Genomic DNA, 19,444 nt, shown 5'->3' on the forward strand with positions numbered 1-19,444 from the left:
CATGGACCAACCTATTTAACTCAATTATATAGCAGGATTGCTAACACTGCATGGAGGAAGCCAACATCAGAGGGTGGGGCAGTTTGAAGGCACTTCACACCTGTGACACTGACAGATCCTATTTGTGTGATATTAATAGTTTTTTTTTTTCTTTTTAACCAAACTGTGGACAAGTGAGCTGATACAACAGTGTTTCTCCTGTCTGCTTTTATCTCTTTCACTACTGTCATCACACTCAGTGGAAACCATGATGTAGCCTATGCACGTGGCTGACGCAGTTGGCGGGATTTATGTTCTCATAAACACGAGAACTTGTGTGCTTTCACTGCCAACACACTAGTTGGTGGTGGAGTTTCTCTTCCAGCTGATTTGAAAAATACCTGCAGCAGAAGTGCTTTAAGGTACTGAACGGGGCCAATCCTGGTTGTTGCAGGCTATGTTGATGCAACGTGCATTTACCTTTCTTTGGAGGTGGACATCAGGCTATAATTTATATTGTAGGGTTTCAGGAGCATTTGCGGTTACAGCATACCTACAGCACAAATGCATAAATCACTTTCACAGTGAGACAGCGCAGAGCACAGTTAAGACTCTCACACTGAAGCTGAATAATGGCAATGCATTTTTTTTTTAAGCGATCTTGGTCCTGTTCTTGTATATTTTTGTACAAATAAATACCAATTGAACAAACTGATACGATAAGTGTGTAAGCGGAGTGTTTCACCCACATTAGCAGCATTAAATTTCTCCATCGCTGCGACGGATTTCCATCATTTGGAAAAGACAACCCTTTAACACCGAGTGGATCATCACTGACACGTTTTTCCACGCTTTTCCGCTGCCGTCTACACCTGTGTTGTGTGTTATGCTTGCTGGGCTGAGAATTGCATCTGTAGCTACCAGAACAGAGTGCTATCACTACAGTTTGCTAGCGGGTGCCGCCATTAGCACTAGCGATTATTTGGTAATGATGGATAACCCCGTTCAGAACAGAGAGGCTCCATCAAAATATTGTTTATGCTTTAATCCGTGATTAGCAGCTAAAAACAGACCTACTGTAGAAACATATTTTGGAGGGTGCATGTGAATACAATGTATTACAACATTAAGCTCATGCAGCCCCCAGTTTTTTCAACAAAAACACTGATAACACAACAGGAGCAGCTGTCTGCACACGTGGCACACGCAAAGAGGCGGAGCCGTTATCTAGCATGTGAGCTCAGGTGGAGCGAAAGGCGTCCAAAGCAGCAGCGCTGGTTCCTGTTAAACCTTTACTGGGAAACAGCTGGAGGTCCTTCATCAACCACCTGATCAACAAGTGAAGAACAGAGAACTTTGTACCTGCTCCATCCACTGCAGTCTGTTTCACACAGCAAAAAACTGGGGCAAATCTATGGAAGTTAAAATATGCAAATGAATAAGACAAAGGTATTTCTTATCCAATTACTCAATCAATGGAATAATCAATAGAATACTAGATTACTAAAATAACCAATAGTTGCAGCCCTAGCCTCATTAAAATCAGATTTAAACATTAAAAAAATGCATAATCACAAGTACAGTAACATCAAAATAAGTTATACGTGCAACCTAAATGAAGGTATTGCAGTAAAATAGCTTTTACTCTTCTTGGAAGGCTTTCTTATATTAAGAGGAAACAAAACGAGTTCTAACAGTATCTCCTGGATGAGGTAGATTTGGTGTGTGTACTTGTGCGTACACTTGGTGACTGCAATCAAGAAAGGCGAGCATATCAGCATTCTCAGAACTGGGGTTTGCCCTGTGCTTTAACGCGACGTTTCCTGCTCCAGAAAGCAGATGTTCCGATGGCGTCGATCAGGGATCCTCAAATCCAGGCCTCGAGGGCCGGTGTCCTGCACTTTTAGATGTGTCCCTGATCCAACACACCTGAATCAAATGGCTGAATTACCTCCTCAGTATGCAGTCAACTTCTCCAGAGTCCTGCTAATGACTTGTATATTTGACTCAGGTGTGTTGAAGCAGAGACACATCTAAAACCTGCAGGACAGCGGCCCTCGAGGCCTGGATTTGAAGATCCCTGATGTAGATGTTCATAATTAATAATTCAGGGTCTGACCTAACAGCCCCAGGTCAGTGGCTGGCCAATGTATATTTTTACTTGCCTGTGAAAAGGGGAAAAAAGCTTTTATTTTTATATTTTAAAATATTAATCCAATTTAATTTATTTAATAATTTATTTAAGTTTATATTGAAATAAATATGGTCTCATAAACCCCATGCTTGCTGCAGGCATCACTGTGACAGAAAGCAGGAAGGCTGCCGTCAGCCTTCAGCGAGTGGCCTGATTTAAACATCGTGTCAGACTAGTTCATCTACATATTTTACTGGAACTTCTGTAGCTTTACTGTACATATTTCACTGTATAAAACAAACGGTGACAGATGGAAGCAGCTAACAAGTTCACTTTTCTTTACAATGGAGTTTGCTGAACAGGTCCCACCAGCTTTTTTCACAGTAAAGGCTTTAATGGTGATTCCAGGATTAAGTGCTGCCGTTTTTGGACACTAGAAAAAACTTTTTCTTTCACTCCATCTGAGCTCAGTGTCTCAGTAACACTATCAGTCCTTTTGTTGAGAAAACTGGTCTGACAACTCCTGCCTAGAGTGATCCAAGCTCAGGGTCACCACACTGCAGCAGTGGTGTGCATCACAACTGATCAGTACTTTGATGCACACATTATGATCAGCGATCCCTTCACAGAATGTAATGGGGAGCACTTAGCCAGACTTAGTCCTTCCATTACAGTCTCTCTTCAATATGCTCTGTGAGCTACATAAAATGACTGAATATCACAGAGCTCAGTTAAAAGACCAGCAAACGAAGCAAAGCAGCCATGCAGGAAAGCAGTAAGTCTCAAAACGACCACAAAAAGACATAAAATCAACCAGGGCCATTAATTGTTAATGATTTTTGTCTCTTTCTCTCATTTTGGGGTTCTTTTACTTGTCTGTTTCCCACATACAAATTCTTACAAACAGGGAGGACCTCTGTGAATGAAACCTCAGCCATTCAGGTTGAACTGTTCAAGACTGACTTCCTGTTTAAGCACGTTTTCCTTTTAAACAGCTGCCTTCTGTGCCTGATAACACCACTTTGAGACAGTCAATCACATCTCTATTGTGAGTGGCACTAATGGCTCTGTTATGCTGTAGGGGGGCATGCTGCTGGTATGTTTTGGGTCCCCGTCGGACACAAGGCTCACTCCAAATCAACACAAAGTCCTTTTGAGCGATTGCCTTTATCCTAAGATGAAATTTGTCTATCCAGGATGCAAACACCTTAATCCACAGGACTCACTGAATGGTTGGATGAGTAAAATAATGGAAATCATATGCTATGACCTCAAGCTAACTAACACCTATGGGAGACGGTGTTTTGATGGTGTCCGAGAGCACTGTCCAACACCATAACTGCCTTTAAACTCATTACTTACTACACCTTTTCCTTCTTTTCTCTGTGATTTCATAGACTCACATTAATTCAGTGGCAGTTTGTTCTGATGTATTAATGAATCAGTGACCTATGACTTTACTGGCCCATCGTCCTGCACTCCATGTTCACACCTTCACTTATTCGTTCTGGTCAAGCTTCAGCAACTGCTCGTGTGATGCACTCTTATCGGGAATTCTGACAGAGTCACGCTGAAGGCATCCAGCATCAAGTCAGAGCAGAGCCAAGTTTCATTGTGAGGGCTGAGCCTGTCATTACACACACACACACACACACACACACACACACACACACACACACACACACACACACACACACACACACACACACAGCCTCCACTCCAACCGCCAATCTCAGCTTGTGTTGTGACAATGACGATTCCCTCACTCTGCTCCACAAAGAAGTCTGCGTAAACACAACTACTGCCTGAAAAACATTTTGATGAAGGTTTGTGAAAGAAAGCAAAGGCTTTCAGTGACACTGCAACACACAGTGATTGGTTTGCAGCTGATTTCATAATCAAAAATCTTCTCCCACCCACCCAATCTTGCAATACGAGCACATTTCTATTTTTTTTTTTTTTAATCAAAATAAACCACCTTAATTTTCAAACTTTCACCTTGGACAAAAATTGATGTTTTGTGCTTATTTAAAGACATTTAAAAGACAAATCAATTACTCAATCTAATTAGAAAATAACAGGAATTGTTTGATGAACCTTTTTGATTCTTTTTAATTGTTCAACATCTTCCTCCGACATCTGTTTTGGGCCAGTTTACTCTGTGATTCCAAACCCTATTAACATGTCAGAAACTGCTTATTCGGATGAACTTACAGAAGAGTGATTGGGGCACAAATCCCGTTAGTGGTGAGTCCCAGGTTTGATTCCCAGCTGTGCCTTTACTGTATGTTCCCTTGTTCCACAGTTTGATATGAACCTCAGTTTCTGAGTATATTGTGTAAACCTACATTTTTGCCATAGTTAAGAGACAGCAACTCCTTCCATTTCTGTTCCAGGAGGAGAGAAGTACAACAGACTTGTGACCGGAAATCTTTGGCTCACAACAACTTCCAAATCCAAACTTCATTCCTGACAGTTCAGTCAATGTGATTATAATATATAGCTTTTACACACTCAGCTCTGTTCATTGCACTCTGAAGTTTGCATTCTTAGACTGTGGGGGGAAAAGAAAAAAAAAAAAAAGATTTCTCCTGTACTGACAGATAAACCTGCAAACTCCCAAATAACATGACTAAAATAAAGCTGAGTTCTTGGCAGCAAGAAACCATGACTGTCAGTGATGACTAATTTGATTGAGGATTACTTTTAATTAACCGGTCCCAAAGTATAAGATGAAGCTGTCAAATCTACAGGTGATCAATTAACCATTTAGACATAAGCTTCAACCATTACATTAGCTAAGGTACCTTACTAGAATAACACAAGTTTAACGACAGTCTTTGTGATTGTGCCGTTAAGCCTGTGTTATTCTGGGGATGGGCCTTTTTTTAAAACAAAATTGAAAGATAAGAGTTATCAAATTAGCTACTGATTCATTTTCTAATCTCCTGACTGATTTGAGAGAGCTGCTTTGGGCTGTATTTTGTAATCAATGGTTCTGAGACAGTCCTCTTTGATGGTTTCATGCTGAATAAACTCTAAACAGTGGTCTTCAGTAGCTTTAAGAAACTGTTAGTTTGAGAATATGGAACACTGAATTGATGTTACATGCATACCTGTCAAAACTGATGAAAGCTTTGAAAATAATTCATTCTATAAATCAAAGAATTAGCCTCAGTTATTACAAAACATGTGCAAACAAACCAGGGTATTATTTATCATAGGGAGAGGGGTGAATTTAATCTATAAATCTACTTGGTGTAAAAATGTTTTGTTTGGGGTTTAATACCATCGATCATGTTAGTACAGCACACAACAAAGAGGTGAAAGTAATTCTACCACCAGAGATTATGAAAACGTGAAACACTCTGTTATGCTAACAGAATCACCTTTCTACCATTTATTTTTGGCTTTGCAAATTTGTACTTTTCTCACAGCTTTGACTTTTTAAATCTGATTTTAACCCAAAACTTTCATAGGTTAAGTGTGCCTTTTATCTTACAACACTGAAATTTAAAGTATATGTTTTTAATTCTTATTCTTTCACTTTTTAACCTATAAATTTGAGTTTTATTAATGATGAAAATACAAGTCAAATGTTCCGCATTATCACATTCTGATGTTAAAACCTACAAAATCCATCCATTCGTTTTCTTCCGCTTATCCTTTTTCAGGGATCCCAGCTGTCATAGTGCGAGAGGCAGGGTACACCCTGGACAGGTCGCCAGCCTGTCACAAGGCTATCACGGAGCGACAGACAACCATTCACACTCACACCTATGGGCAATTTAGAATCACCAATTCACCTAACCCCACTAACTGCACGTCTTTGGACTGTGGGAGGAAACCGGAGTACCCGGTTTACAACTTTTTAATGTCACGGAATTTTTATCCTGCAATATTAACTTGGTAAGTTAACTTCCTGACTTTATTATTCAGTTTCATTGAAAAGAATAACTTAAATCGTGACACAGTTTTTCCTTGATTTAATTTCTTTTTTTTACCTGCTGTGAAGCACAGTCACTCGGGCCCCAATGCTGACTTAAAGGCAACATTAGCTAATAACACTGCTAACTTAGCTAGCGTGACAAACTAAAATGCCTGGGATTACATAGCTGACAGTCAGTTGGATTCACTTCTCCATTACTGGCTATCGTCTGACCTCAACTCCACAGTTGGAAAGTTTTAGCTTCATACGAACAAATCAGCTAACAGAGGAAAATGGCAACAACAGCGCTCCACAGCTTCAGCTACCTGCTAAATCAGCCTGACACCGACATGAAGCTAACGGTAACCCGGAGCTGACCCTTTAGCTTAGCCTTTTAGCCAGTCGGGTTACAAATATCCAGCTTAGCCGCTTTCGCCCCAGTATAAGCCGTGGCCATTCTTAACTAAAAGGTGAAATGCAAAATTAAACATTGCAACTGCCTCTTTGAACCCACTTGACTACAAACACACTGTCCATGCTGTTGTTGTTGTTGGGGTTAGCCTGGTTGGAATTCAGTGCTAAGTTGGATGGGCTAACCTGAAGCTCGGCCCTCTCCACTTCCCAGTGCGCCCTCTCCATCTCGAACCGGGCCCACTCGTGCTGGATGTAATGCAGGATGCCGGGGATTGTGTACTGTTGCTGCGGCCGAGGCAGTTCATCGGGCTGATGCGGTACCATGACTGCTCCGCCGCCACCGCCTCCAATCGGCGGATTAGCGCTACTGTTATTCCCCTGCTGCGGAGGCTGTCGTGGGGCACTCGTTCCGACCCCTCCTCCGCCGGGGTGCTCGTCCATGTTTTTTTTTTTTTTTTTTTTTTTTTTCTTTATAGAAAAGTAGAAGCAAAGTCTCCACAGGCAGCAACGGTCCGCTGAGGGATCCCCGCCCCCTAAAGCCCGTGTCTCCGCTCCGTGCCCGTCTCGCTGGCTCCGCTGTGTTGTGTGGAACTGGCTTTCCCCGGAGCGATGCGGTGAATGCGGCTGATTGGGGACGTGGTGTTTGTATGTGGAGCTAGCCGGCCGCCATTACTGTTCTCTTCTCCCGACCTCTCTCTCTGTTTCTGTGGATCCGATGGTCAAGGTAGGAGAACCCAGCCGCAATGCCTGACGGGACACATCCATCCTCCTTTTCCCTTCCTGTTATCCAAATATATTATGGAACCTTCACAGCTCAAGGAAGACGTCGTAAATTGCAACTCTTTCGCCTTCTGTTTCTTATGGAGAAAAAAATTGAGCCAGTAACTGAAAAATAGTGGAGTAAATGTACATAAAGTTGTATAGGGAAATACAGCAGCGTTACCTTTAGCTACCAGACACATTATGTGACAACCTGCACAGAAACAGTTCCTTTGTTTGCTGGTATTTGTTTAAGATTTGCTCCCTTTACGCTTGTTCCTTTTATCTGCTGAGGTGCCGCGACGACAGCTTATGAACATCTGCTTCAAAAACGCCGTTCCGACCCATTTTAACCCCTAAATATAGTACAGTAAATTATGTCTAAAGGACATATTTTGCCTCTTTCAAAAGAGCGGAAATGGCTATATCAGTATGCATCCAATTGTCTGTTGTGTGTTATTGTTCTCTCCATTTAGGCTCATATCAGTATGATGTTTGAAGGCGCGCAGTAACATAAAATAATAACTCCCAAATGTCTGAAACCTAAAGTAACGAGACCTTTTAAATATATATATATATATATATATATATATATATATATATATATATATATATATACTGAAGTACATATACCTGAAAATTCTACTTAAGTACAATAACGAATGCTGCCCAAAACACTCTATAGATGTAACACTATAGTGGAGCATACATTTCAGGGGAATTTTTTAAGAAAATATTTATTTTATTATTTATTTATATTATTTTATTTTATTTATTTCACTATTGTTTTATTCATTTCTTTTTACAAATTTTACTGTTATCCGGGAACGCACCAGTGGCCGTCCATCTGCGCATGCGGTAGAAATGCTAACGAGTCTCCGTGGCTGTATATTGTAAAACATACCCGAAGCTCCTCAGTCACCCTAATCTGACTTTGAGGCTGTGAACCGCCAGCATCGTGTTTAAAATAATACTAGACTCCAGACTCGTTAAAAGAAGCTCCTGTTTTTAGCCCGTTTGATGGAGTTCATATAGCTGCTCACACAAGCTAACAGCTGCCGGTAAGTAAAACAAACGGTCCGTTTAATGGCTGATGTGTTACAGTTTCCCGACCATATTAAAAGGTTATACTGTATTTAAAGGGTAAGTAGAAACAGCTGCTACAGGCTTCATGTGCTGCTTGGATACTCCGGTGACCCGGTAATGATAAACCCGCAGATTCAACTTCTGCATTGCTACACAACTAGAAGAATTTTCGAGGTTTCAGTGACGTTAACAGAAAGCTTTAAATGTCATATACTGTAATATCTGTTACCAAGGGGCTGTGGTCTTTACTGATAATATCGGTCCCTCTGCAGCCAGCAGTCCATCGGAGAATGATCAAGTTCGTGCTAATGGTGAACCGCCAGGGTCAGACCAGGCTATCCAGGTATTACCACCCTGTGGAGCTGAGCCGCAGAGCGGCGCTTGAAGCCGATGTAGTCCGCTGCTGCCTGAGCCGCAAGAAAGATCAGGTATCTGTGAGTTATCAGTGACGTTTAGTAAAAAAGAAAAATAGAACATGTTCTTCTAAACTCTCTCTGTTTCCAGTGTTCCTTTGTGGAGTACAAAGATTTTAAACTGGTTTATCGTCAGTATGCTGCGCTGTATATCGTGGTGGGCATCACAGACAGTGAGGTGAGTGTGGCGGTGATTTACAGCATTTTACACCTCTGCGTTTCCGTCCTCAGGACGTTTTTCTCCTCTTTGCTCTCACAGAATGAGCTGTCCATCTATGAGTTGGTCCATAACTTTGTGGAGGTCTTGGATAAATACTTCAGCCGGGTGGTGAGTTTGAACAGGGTTAAAAACTCTTGGATCCAGTGTCAGGGTGTCTGCAGGTCTTTAAAGCATTTGAAGTAATTATAATAGTTTCAAAATCAAGTGTTCACTGTTTTCCAGGGTTTTCTTAGCACTCAGGTTGGGCTTTCTTGTATAATTTGTGAGATGTCTAACAACAAATTATTTTAACTAGCTGTTTGACTGTTTGTCTCTCTACAGAGTGAACTGGACGTATCCTTAAAGCAAGCCACAACTGCACACACTACTTTTAGCATGAGGCCAATATATGCAGTGCATATTTTAACAAAGCCAAATCTTTTATTGCTTATAAAGTAATTTTAAATCCCTTTTTTGGCTCAGATGTTGAACACAAAATAACCTCTTTGAGACAACAACAGGTTCAGTGCTGAGATTAAATATTTATGTAAAAGTTACCCATCAGCAGAAACTGTTTTTCCCCCTTGTTTCCTTTACCCTTCAACATCAGATAATGTTCAACCTGGATCGAGTTCATGTCATCCTGGATGAGATGATCCAGAACGGACACATTGTGGAAACAAACAAGAGTCGCATCCTCGCTCCCCTCACCGCCATCGACAAGATGACCGACAGCTGACACACGCTGGAGAGGAAGTTACTGTTCTGCTTGCTCGAGGATGGGCCTGGATTTGATGAACTAAATTGTGATGTCCTGCAGCTTACAGTCTGAGTTTAAAGCCTGTTTAAAGGTACTGATGTTACAAAAAAAAAAAAAAATACTCCAACATGAACTCCAGGTAGTACATTAATACACATCTGTACAGTGTGTATCCAGATGTTTCAGTTGCACAGCTGAGAGCAGGAAGCCTTCCTCTGAAGTTGGCCAGTTTAAACTCATCCAGGAGGAAATCTGAAATAAAAGGGGAATGAAGCCCTTTAAGTTTGTCTTGTCAGCATCCACGTGTGTTTTGGGGCATTGACAGACCAGAATTGTTTTTACACAGATAAAATGTGTGTAAAATATGAAAAAACCTGCTTGTTTTGGGGGTTTTTTTTGGTATGAGTTATGCAAAGGGAAAAGTTTTTTTACAATATAAAGTTATTTTTAAAATGTACAAAAAAAAAAAATCACATCTAGATGTCTTCATGTAAGGAAATGAACAAAAATTCAATACAACTTTATAAAAAGTCCTAATAGGGTGGCTCAGTGGTGGAGCTGGTGACCACATGCATATACCGTGTTCAAGTCCCAGCCTATTGCCAATTTACCCGCCTGTCTTACCCCCATTTCCTGTCTTGCTACTACGAATAAAGCTGCTGTGGCCAAAAAAAAAAAGTTCTAATAAAACAAGATCTGCATCATAAGACTGAAACATGAAAATTTTAGAAAAGACTAAAACAAATCTACCTGCTGATTCTCGGTGATCGGTCTGCAGGACGGATCTGCTTTAGTAAATATTTTGTAGACACGTCATGTTGATCAAACTGCGCTCATAACTGCAGTGAAGTTTCAGTTTTTCAAACAAGTCAGGCTCACTCCAGGTTATGAATGAAATCATCTAAGATTCATATTCTTCCACAGACCACAGGACTCAATCTTTATTTTATACTTTGCAAACATTTTTAATGATTATTTTTTGGAGCATACACATTTGAAAATATCTGTTTACCTCAAACTGCAACTTGAGTTAAATAAATGTTTATAATATACAAAGAAAATACAGGGATAGCAGAGCTTTTTTTTTTTTTAATCTTTCTCTTTAGATGTGCCTTGCACACAACCAGTGTTTTTGTCCTCTAGCTTCATTGTAAAATAAACACCAAAGGATCTCTGACCTTTGACCTTTACACCTGGTCAAACAACCGGAGAACTGTCGCACGCACACAAAAACAAAAAGCAATAAATTGGGGATGGGGAGGAGAATCCGTGGATGTTTCAGGAAAGAGTGAAAACAGAAGCTATGAGTCAAACCAGGCACCAAACTGAGAACAGACGGGAGGAGGAGATCAGCACATACACACAAGCCTGCAGCATCAAAGCTGAGAGCAAACCAGCAGCAGCAGCAGCTCAGGATGGTGAGGAAGATGATGCTGCTACTGATGAAGGAGGCCAGAGAGGTGTGAAGGATGTGACGAGCTTTTCTTTCATTTTATTTCTGCAACATAAACCCCCCTCCTCCTGTAGCAGGAGGCCCGGCCGTCAGTCAGCTGGTTTGGATTGGCTGGCTGATCTGTCAGTCACGATGCGAGACGGACAGATGACTTGAGAAGCATGCTCAGTGTGGAGGCGGCGGTCAGTTGAGGTGGAAGCCTTTCTCCATGGTAGCGGCTAACAGGCGCTCCCTCATGATGTCCTCAGACGAGTACTCGGGCAGCTTCAGGTAGTGAACACAGGTGTTGACAGATGGGTAGCTGGAGTCTGTGGCATCCACCTGAGGAGGCGGCATTCAATCAGCTTAAACAGTCAAAACTACCTTTATTAGCAGGCTCAGAGCCAATCAGAGAGCCAGCTTACCTTTCTGACGATGGTGAGGCGGGGGTGCAGGTTGGCGAGGCCACCGGGGGGCAGGGTGGAGCAGCCGGTGGTGAACTGCAAGAAAGCTTTCCTTTCATCAGATGACATCCCACATAAGACTCGCACAAACCGCAGGAAGCCAGGGCTGAAGAAGAGGAGAGGTTAAATCCATGATGTCATGACACCAAGTTTCCCTTAGTGTTTATGTGACATGTCATACCTGTCTCTGGTGTAACCAAGCTTCGGTTCGGTGTAGTTGATGATGTCATCAGCAGTCCAGGAAGGAGACTGGTTGCCACAGAGGATCATCTGCACCTCCTTATGGCTGAAGGAGCTCAGTTTCTCCATGGGAAACACTCGATTAAAACCCTCTGAGGAGGAGAGGACACATTTCGTTTTTAGAAGAAATCACAAGTTTAGCTAACTGGCAGGATATAAAGAACCAGAAAACTTTCTGGGCACAATAGAATCAGTTCTGTTATGATGAGATGAGAGAATCCAACAAGGGTCTACAATGAGAATAAATATATATATAAGTTAAAAAGTTGCTTGAAAGAATGAGAACCTTTATATAAATACAGCTGCAAGCAGCAAACATGGCAGTTGCTAGGTAGTAAGTTGTGACAATAGCAAGAAAGGGGTGTTAAGCTCTGCTGGTAAAAAAATTAAATCGACCACAGGTCGCAAGTTACGGTTGTAAGCATATGTTCAGCTTTACCCCTCGCTGCGTGGCCCCAAATGAAAGTTCTTTATTTTAAATAGGTGTGAGAATACACCGGCAACTGTTTGCGTATCCAAACTGAAAGTACTGATGTGTGCAGTTTTCCTGTGTGGCCCTGGATCAATATGCTGACTCCCTGCCTTGACATAGATCTTGCTGACCAAAGGCTCTTTTTCCACGATCTTGGCTAAAGCTGAACTAACCTGTGAGTTAGTTGGGCTTGATTCATAAGACAAAATGAGAGACTGCATTAAAAAGGAATAATTTCATCCAAAGTATCTTGTTTTTATAATCACAAGAAACCAAAAGCAGAACTGAAATTAAAAATCCAATTAGGTTTAGTCAGTGGTGCCTGTGAACAGGCCCCTTCTTACTTTTCTTTGTCACTTCTTTCCTCATAACAAGAAAATATTTAATTTTGTGAAAACCCAGGTTTTTCGGAAAAAACATGCAAATAAGTCATGATGGCATCGCGCTGTGGACAGGACACTGTAAAGAAGTAATGTGTCAGTTTTGCACGTTTACCTCTGAAGGCCTCCATCTGTTTCTGGATGCCGGTGTGCATGCAGAAGTCAAACATCAACTCCACGTACTCCTCTGCATTCTCCATGGTCACCATCTATATACACACACACACAGACATTTTCAGCATAAACTCAATACATGTGCAAAAGTTCTGTGACTATGGGAAGGCACTGCCATCTACATAAACTTTGTCTTCTGGTGTTTTTACCTCGTCATCTCCATTTGGTTTGAGATCCACAGCAGAGAAACCGTGAACCTTGGAGGACGGGCAGAACTGAAAGTTTAACCTGCAGAGAAAAGTTCAAGTTGCTGTCAAACATCCGGCTCATGGCACATGGAAAAAGACAAAACAAAACTTTCTGGTGTCTCTGAACAATCTTTCACTACAAATACTGAACTCAAGCGTTCTATCATTTACACTGCACAGACAACATTTAGACTTTCTAAATGTTTCTAAGTAAGACTCAGTTCAGCAGGCATGTCTGTCCGGTCCTCCTGACGGGATTCACGCTTCTCAGTTGGGGACTGTAGCACAAGGCCTTTACTGTGTTCATCAGGTCAGACGTTTATTGATGCCAACTGAAAAGTGACTTCCTTAATTTCAGCCTCCGGTGTGTGTGCTGTGACTCAAGCAAGTAGAAACGCGTGGGGCTGAAAAATGAAGCCAACACTCAAGTGCAGCTCCTCTAGCTGCCACTTGAGGCAGGCTCCAAAAGAGAGTAAACCCCCTCAAACTCCCATGTAAAAAATGAGCAACTTTACACCATTAAAAACTATGTTTACAGCCTGGTAATAATAATGGGACCTCTTTGAATAGCTAATCTCTTTCATAGCAGCTGTATGGTGGGTGAAATCTCTCATAACTCATCAGTATGGATACAGGTAAGGCTGCTTTGGTAAGTGTGTTGGGCACAGGAAGCTGCAGCTGTCTGGAAGAGCTCACCTCCACTAAATGGAGTCACTGAACTGGACAGTGTTTGCACTGTCGTTGCTTTTTGAAACATTCACCTAAATTATCTGACCAATTATATGGCTCCAGAGCAGCTTCCACAAGATACAAACACTGCATGACTACTGTGTGGAAAAGGATTTCAATAAATCTTACCTTTGCTTTCACTAATGATAAACAGAAATGTATTCAGCTTCTTATTAAGTAGGTTTTCTGATTTGTGAGGACTGTTTACAATATGGTGACAATAAAAGAGCACAATGCACTCTCTTTAACAAGTAAGCACTTATTCGCACATTAGTAAAGATTGGACTATTTCATCATCCATGAAGAAAAAAAAAAAAAAAAAAGCTGGTAAAGATTTCAGCTGGATACATGATCAGTTATTGTTATGACCATGGAAACCACTAGGAACCTGTCAGAACAATTTATTCCTCATGTCAGAATAAAATGTCAATCCTGAAAGATTTTTTGTGTTGGCTGCTGGAAAGTGTTAAACTTTCCCCTCTTTCTATCTGCTATATGAATCAGACACTGTGATGGTCTTTACACCGACAGGACTACAATCAGCAGGTGTCACAGTTAACTCAAGTTATGAACTCTCTATTTCTGACCACTGTGCTCTTCACCAACTTTTACACCTAAGCATGCTGACAGTGTTACTGCTGTTGGAACACTATCAGCATCTTTGTGTGTGTGCTTTCTCACCCGAGGTCCTCGATGCTGAGGGGGGGGCCAGAGCCCAGTGGGTTCTTCAGCATCAGATCCTGCAGTCTGGTGTTCTTCTCATCCTCAGACAAACTCTTACTGGCCAGAATCTGCCTCCTCTTCACTGCCAGATCCTTCACTTCCTTCAGGAAACTCGCCCTGCAGGAGGACATGAGGAGAGAGAGCAAACGGCCATTGTGAGTTTTGAAAAATCTGCTGGAGTTATTTTACCGTTGACCTTTCAGGTTTCTCTATGATTTTATAATTCCCTGCCCTAGTACTGTACCTCTACACTTGTCTTTCTGTTGCAGACCAAAACAGATCCATGCTCTGTCTGAATGAGGCTTTAGTCATGCTTCACAATAACTGATCAGTTGTAAAGTTACATCATCACCACTTTAACAGTTTAATCAAACATTATAAAACCACAGCAGGCTGTGCAGATGTTAACACAAGCCTTTAAGTGTCGTCAGACACTTTCCAGTCACACCTTGGTACAAAACACTGAAAAGTCAAAGTCTGTTAATGTTGCTGCACATTAACATACTTAGAGACTATTTGGTATTTTATTTACGTGCTGCACAGAGCAAACTAAATGGTCCTCTGCAATAAACCTCTACAAACTTATTTTAAAGTAAACTTTATCATGAATTCAGAAGCAGCAATGCTGCATATGTGAAACTAACCGTGAAAACCTTTCAAAGTCGGCACCTTTAAAGTCCTTTAAATCTGACCATCCTCAATTAGTTTAAAAATGATTTGTTAATATTTACACCATGCTTCTGATGGATTTATGAAGACTTTGCTTCAGCAGCTGTGTCTACATCACACAGGATGTGTTCAGGTTCAGTAGTAAGCTGGGGTCACCTGCTTGAGTAAAACTTGTGCTGTCAGGTATAGAGTAAAGCTAGACATTAAAAGCTGCTGTGTAACCTGTGCGGGTTGATGAGCTGGAAGTCATCCCAGGTCAGGATGCCGTGGTACCAAGCTGGTGGTTTGGGTTTTGGTGGGTCCATGATGAACTCAGACTTTGAATCCTCGTCAAAGCTGCCCACTGAGTAGGTCTCCTGGCTCTCCTCGGTGGATGCTTCCGACTGCACTTCAGACAGCAGCAGGAAAGGTTGCAGGTGGGGCCGCTCAGGGTCGTGACCCTGCGGTGAGCTTCGAGACTGGTATAGCAGCTTGCTCATGTTAGACTTGATGTCCCCCATGCAGAGCAGCTTGAAGAAGGGCTGTGATATTGGCAGGTCAACCAACCGATTGTCCTGGATACACTTGGCCAAGAAGATGCCCAGGAAGTAGAAGAGCTTGGTGATTCGTTCCAGCTCCTCGCTGTCCTGAGGGAATGGAGCTGGAAACAGACCACAGGAACGCTGCACGTAGTAACCCGGAGGCTTCAGACCACCACCCAGATCCACCTGAAACACCAGCACAGGAGGGACCTCTGATTATTCTGGTAGGTTACACTAAAATGAATTAAGACACACACACTTTTCTTGCTGTGGGAGAGAGGCCTCCTCCTTTGTCTCTCTCCTCATTTTTAAAACTAATTCTTGCAGCACTTCTTACATAAACAAAGCACCTGCCTGGTTGGAGAATGTTTGAAAAAGTTATCCCGTTTTTAAACTGTAGCTCATGCCTCCTGCTCAGTACCTGCTGGCTTTTAACTTCACCTTCACATTTGATCAAAGCTACTAAGATAGGCCAGTATTGATATTTCAGCAGCTGCAAATACACACATGACAAATGATCATGTAAATGTTCTTTGGGTCACTTTTTTACAGTTATGGTTCCACCTTCATATTTTGAGAGTAATTTATTTGCTTGAGAGACAAAACAAGTGATATGTTAAATTCCTATTTTACATGTGTGTGTTTGTGTATATGTGTGTGTGAATAAATGTGAAGCCTGAGCTTTTGGCCCACAGAGAAAATGTGTACATACGCTAACCTAATTATTTGAAACATTGACCATGTTTAATGTCTCATAAGTACTGTTGCTTTAACAATTTGATGTTTAAATCGTGACTGTGTGAATGTTTGAGTCCAACCTGTCGTGACTCATCGTCCGGGAAGTCGTCGTCACACAGCCAGATTCCCAGCAACGTTTTCTGAAATTCTGCAGCCACCAGAGCATAAAACTCCAGAGTCGGACCGAGACCCGTTCCCTCCTCACCCTGAAACTCCACCTGGACTCACAGAAACACAGACACACTTAGACCAGCAAATCAGTCAGATAATTACTTTGAGTGCTGCAAATGTAGTAGTAGACTCAGAATGTTTTCTTTAGTGATTTATTAGTATTTAAAGGATATTTTTGTTTTTTGTTCACCAGTTATCAGGTTAATAAAAACAAACCACCTCTCACCTCTAGCACAGACTTCTGGTCGGCATGGATGTGCATGACAGACTCAGCCCATTCCATCATCGAGTCTCCTCGGGGGACTTTGACCCGTTCGTGTTTGAGTCGCCCCACCCTGAACTCACCCGGATCGTCCCGCCGCACTGTGGTGGATGGCCGAGAACGTTCCATGGTCGCCTCTCGCCGGTTCTGGAGCCACACAATTGCCCTGCAGACACAGTGGGGTCAGAGTTTTGGACACAGTCCAGCAACAGGACGTGGTCAATTTTAACCTTGGTCACTGGCCAAAGTTTAAATTAAAGGCCAAATTCAACAGCTGATAAGAGATGAATGACTCTGAGAATGCTCACTAGTGGAGGTTTTAAATGTACTGACATAAATTATTTCTGGTGAAACAGTTCTAAAAGAAAACCTAAAAACAGTGAAAAGGTTTAAAGAACTAAACTCAAATAAGGCCAAAACCTTTATAGCAGCTGTCTTTGATGATCAAAATACTAAATGTTTCTCTCATGGCTGTCAGCTCTGCCTGATACTTTTCTGTTTCACTTCTGGAATTTGCAGGTCTTTACTGGATTCACTGCAGATGGCTAAGCCTGGTTCTGCCACAGGTTTCTTCCTCTTAAAAGTGGGTTCTTCCTTTTAACTGTCACCAAGTACGGCTCACAGGGGATCATCTAATTGCTGAGGTTTTGTGTGATATTGTAGGTCTGTACCTTGTCATACAAAGTCCTTTGAGGCATCTATCGTTATGAACTGGTGATATACAAATTAAACTAAATTGAACTGAGCTAACTGCCTCAAGTTATGTCTGGTACGTTTGTCCACCCCTGCATCACACTCACCTGGAGGCTCCAAAGGCAGTGCAGGTGAAGTAGAGCTGTCGGGTCTCAAAAGGGATCAGGAAAGGACACTTGGAGGTGAGTTGTTCACACCAATCGGGCAGCGCTCCACTAGCAAGAGCCAGAGGCTCCTGGGAAACCACAACATTCAGTTTAACAACCTGAGGTCTTGAACAAGTAAAGTATGGCAATTGCTTGAACTCGCATGGCATTTAGCTTTTTCATAGCTGCCTGACATTTCACAAAGTAAAACATTTAATCTCTGTTCTTAAGTATCAAAGTAAAGTGCCATTTAGTAAAAAGAACTGAATGACCAGCCAACCAAATAAATTCCTATGCCTGGCGCAATCATTTCTGTACGAGTACTGGTGCAACACCCTGGTGGTGCAGGCTGCGCACTATAAACACATTATGTTAGCGTTTCGGTGTTGATTTAACAGAAAAAGATTTTTGACAAAACTGAAGAGCCAACTTTTTAGATAAATAAGATAAAATGTGGTATTTAGTTAACTGCAATACTGCTCTGCCCGACAACTAGCAAGATGTAAACAAAGGGAAAGGAAGTCTCGAGGTTTTCACATAAATGACACGTTAAACAGAACAAACTGACCTCAATCTGCTGCAGGATCTTAGTAGTGATTTTCTTGCTGGTAAAGTCTTCAGGAGATGCGTTGAACTGCAGCTCGTCCACATCTGCAAACACAATTTAAAGTTTGAGGAGGGAAAATGTTGCTTTACAGAACAGCTGCCATTTTAGTTTGGAACAAAATAAGTTTATGAATATAATTGCAAAACTGTTTTCACTCAAATTTAAGAATGTCAGAAGAACCAGATCAGGATGCAGCCGTCACATGTAGCATGCAGCAGGAAACAGTCTTCTTCAGGCATGTTCTCATGTATGTAACGTACTGTTATATACAGCAATTTTTGTTGAATCTTTTACTCACCATTCAAGGCATTTTAGACTACAAGGCATATTTTAACCATACAGCACTTCAGGTGATGTTACCTCAGCAAGGTGCAGAGCCATGCGCTCAGGTGCTAGCTAGAACCCTGAGTTTGTGCTCCATAACTTTGGCAGGTTAGGGTCTGATCTGAGTGGCTAATGTCTGATTGTGCTATGTGGAATATTTGCTTCCTGCCATGCATGTGGGAAAATTGCTCTACATTTTACTTACCCAAGTTCCTTCCAAACTCAAGTACTACATATAATCACTATTGTGGTTAAAGTGGAAAGTGTATGTTTGACAGTCCTAAAATATACCTAAAGATAATTTAAGGGAAATACAGCCATGTACATTAGATCCTACAGCTCTGCAGCATGAACAGTGTGTTCCAGTATGTGACTGTGTGTGTTTTCATACCTTCCTGCAGTGTGCGTGTGTTAGTGGACGAGTCTCCTCCAATGATGTAGAGGATGCGCAGCAGCTGCAGCACATCCTCCACTCCACAGGCATTCTGGCTGCATCCTGCCTTTGCCTGCGCTGCCTCCCTGGCCCCGCCCAGAATCTCACTGCTTTGATTGGCTGAAACCGAACTGGGGCTCAGGCCACCAGAACGGCCCCCGACCCCAATAGTGTGTTCACAGAACTCCTGAGAAGGGAAACAGATCAGAAGTCAATAAAAAGGCATCAGATATCTGGCCACATTCTCCTCCTCCTAAACATATGGAGAAAAAAATGTGATGCATGCGACTCACCATCTTTCCGCTCTCCTTCTCTTTATCAGAGTCCTTCAGCTCTCTGTACATTATCCTACATTAAAAACAGAAGCCAAAAAAACTCAAACATCTGTCAAATGTAGTAGAGTTTG

The 19,444-nt window shown here is 41.9% G+C and overlaps 3 protein-coding genes across 12 annotated transcripts in view; 1 reads left to right on the forward strand and 2 right to left on the reverse strand.

The window, feature by feature from the left end:
* Nucleotides 1-6,947, reverse strand: part of strn3 (striatin, calmodulin binding protein 3) — a 36,049-nt gene extending 29,102 nt beyond the window's left edge. For both annotated transcript variants that reach the window (XR_004019025.1, XM_030718273.1), the window contains exon 1: nucleotides 6,639-6,947. Coding sequence is in view for 1 of the 2 variants with exons in the window: in XM_030718273.1 (XP_030574133.1) it covers nucleotides 6,639-6,896 (258 nt within the window). In the remaining variant the exon portion in view is untranslated. The remainder of the gene's footprint in view (nucleotides 1-6,638) is intronic.
* On the forward strand, nucleotides 5,897-9,796 carry ap4s1 (adaptor related protein complex 4 subunit sigma 1). Of its 6 annotated transcripts, none has more exons than XM_030718279.1 (6): nucleotides 5,897-6,022; nucleotides 8,573-8,728; nucleotides 8,805-8,891; nucleotides 8,973-9,041; nucleotides 9,255-9,266; nucleotides 9,523-9,796. In XM_030718279.1, exons 2-6 carry the CDS (start codon nucleotides 8,591-8,593, stop codon nucleotides 9,649-9,651), a joined length of 435 nt encoding a protein of 144 aa, XP_030574139.1. In that variant the 5' UTR covers nucleotides 5,897-6,022; nucleotides 8,573-8,590; the 3' UTR covers nucleotides 9,652-9,796. The 6 variants fall into 6 exon arrangements, with proteins under 6 accessions (XP_030574139.1, XP_030574140.1, XP_030574136.1 ...); XM_030718280.1 differs by lacking the exon at nucleotides 5,897-6,022 and adding an exon at nucleotides 6,216-6,403 and having other exon boundaries at nucleotides 9,229-9,266; XM_030718275.1 differs by lacking the exon at nucleotides 5,897-6,022 and adding an exon at nucleotides 6,229-6,403.
* Nucleotides 9,797-10,612: 816 nt separating this feature from the next.
* hectd1 (HECT domain containing 1) overlaps nucleotides 10,613-19,444 on the reverse strand; it is a 42,624-nt gene continuing 33,792 nt past the window's right edge. For 3 of the 4 annotated variants that reach the window (XM_030718271.1, XM_030718270.1, XM_030718269.1), the window contains 13 exons: nucleotides 19,332-19,386; nucleotides 18,997-19,225; nucleotides 18,243-18,325; nucleotides 17,636-17,763; nucleotides 16,800-17,001; nucleotides 16,483-16,620; nucleotides 15,366-15,850; nucleotides 14,433-14,591; nucleotides 12,984-13,062; nucleotides 12,776-12,869; nucleotides 11,750-11,900; nucleotides 11,530-11,674; nucleotides 10,613-11,446 (listed from right to left, as the gene is read on the reverse strand). In XM_030718271.1, the coding sequence (XP_030574131.1) occupies nucleotides 11,309-11,446; nucleotides 11,530-11,674; nucleotides 11,750-11,900; nucleotides 12,776-12,869; nucleotides 12,984-13,062; nucleotides 14,433-14,591; nucleotides 15,366-15,850; nucleotides 16,483-16,620; nucleotides 16,800-17,001; nucleotides 17,636-17,763; nucleotides 18,243-18,325; nucleotides 18,997-19,225; nucleotides 19,332-19,386 (2,086 nt within the window). In that variant the 3' untranslated portion in view covers nucleotides 10,613-11,308. The remainder of the gene's footprint in view (nucleotides 11,447-11,529; nucleotides 11,675-11,749; nucleotides 11,901-12,775; nucleotides 12,870-12,983; nucleotides 13,063-14,432; nucleotides 14,592-15,365; nucleotides 15,851-16,482; nucleotides 16,621-16,799; nucleotides 17,002-17,635; nucleotides 17,764-18,242; nucleotides 18,326-18,996; nucleotides 19,226-19,331; nucleotides 19,387-19,444) is intronic. The other variant, XM_030718268.1, reaches the window with a different exon arrangement.

Source organism: Archocentrus centrarchus, chromosome 22, assembly GCF_007364275.1.
Source record: "Archocentrus centrarchus isolate MPI-CPG fArcCen1 chromosome 22, fArcCen1, whole genome shotgun sequence".
Taxonomy (NCBI): Eukaryota; Metazoa; Chordata; class Actinopteri; order Cichliformes; family Cichlidae; genus Archocentrus; species Archocentrus centrarchus.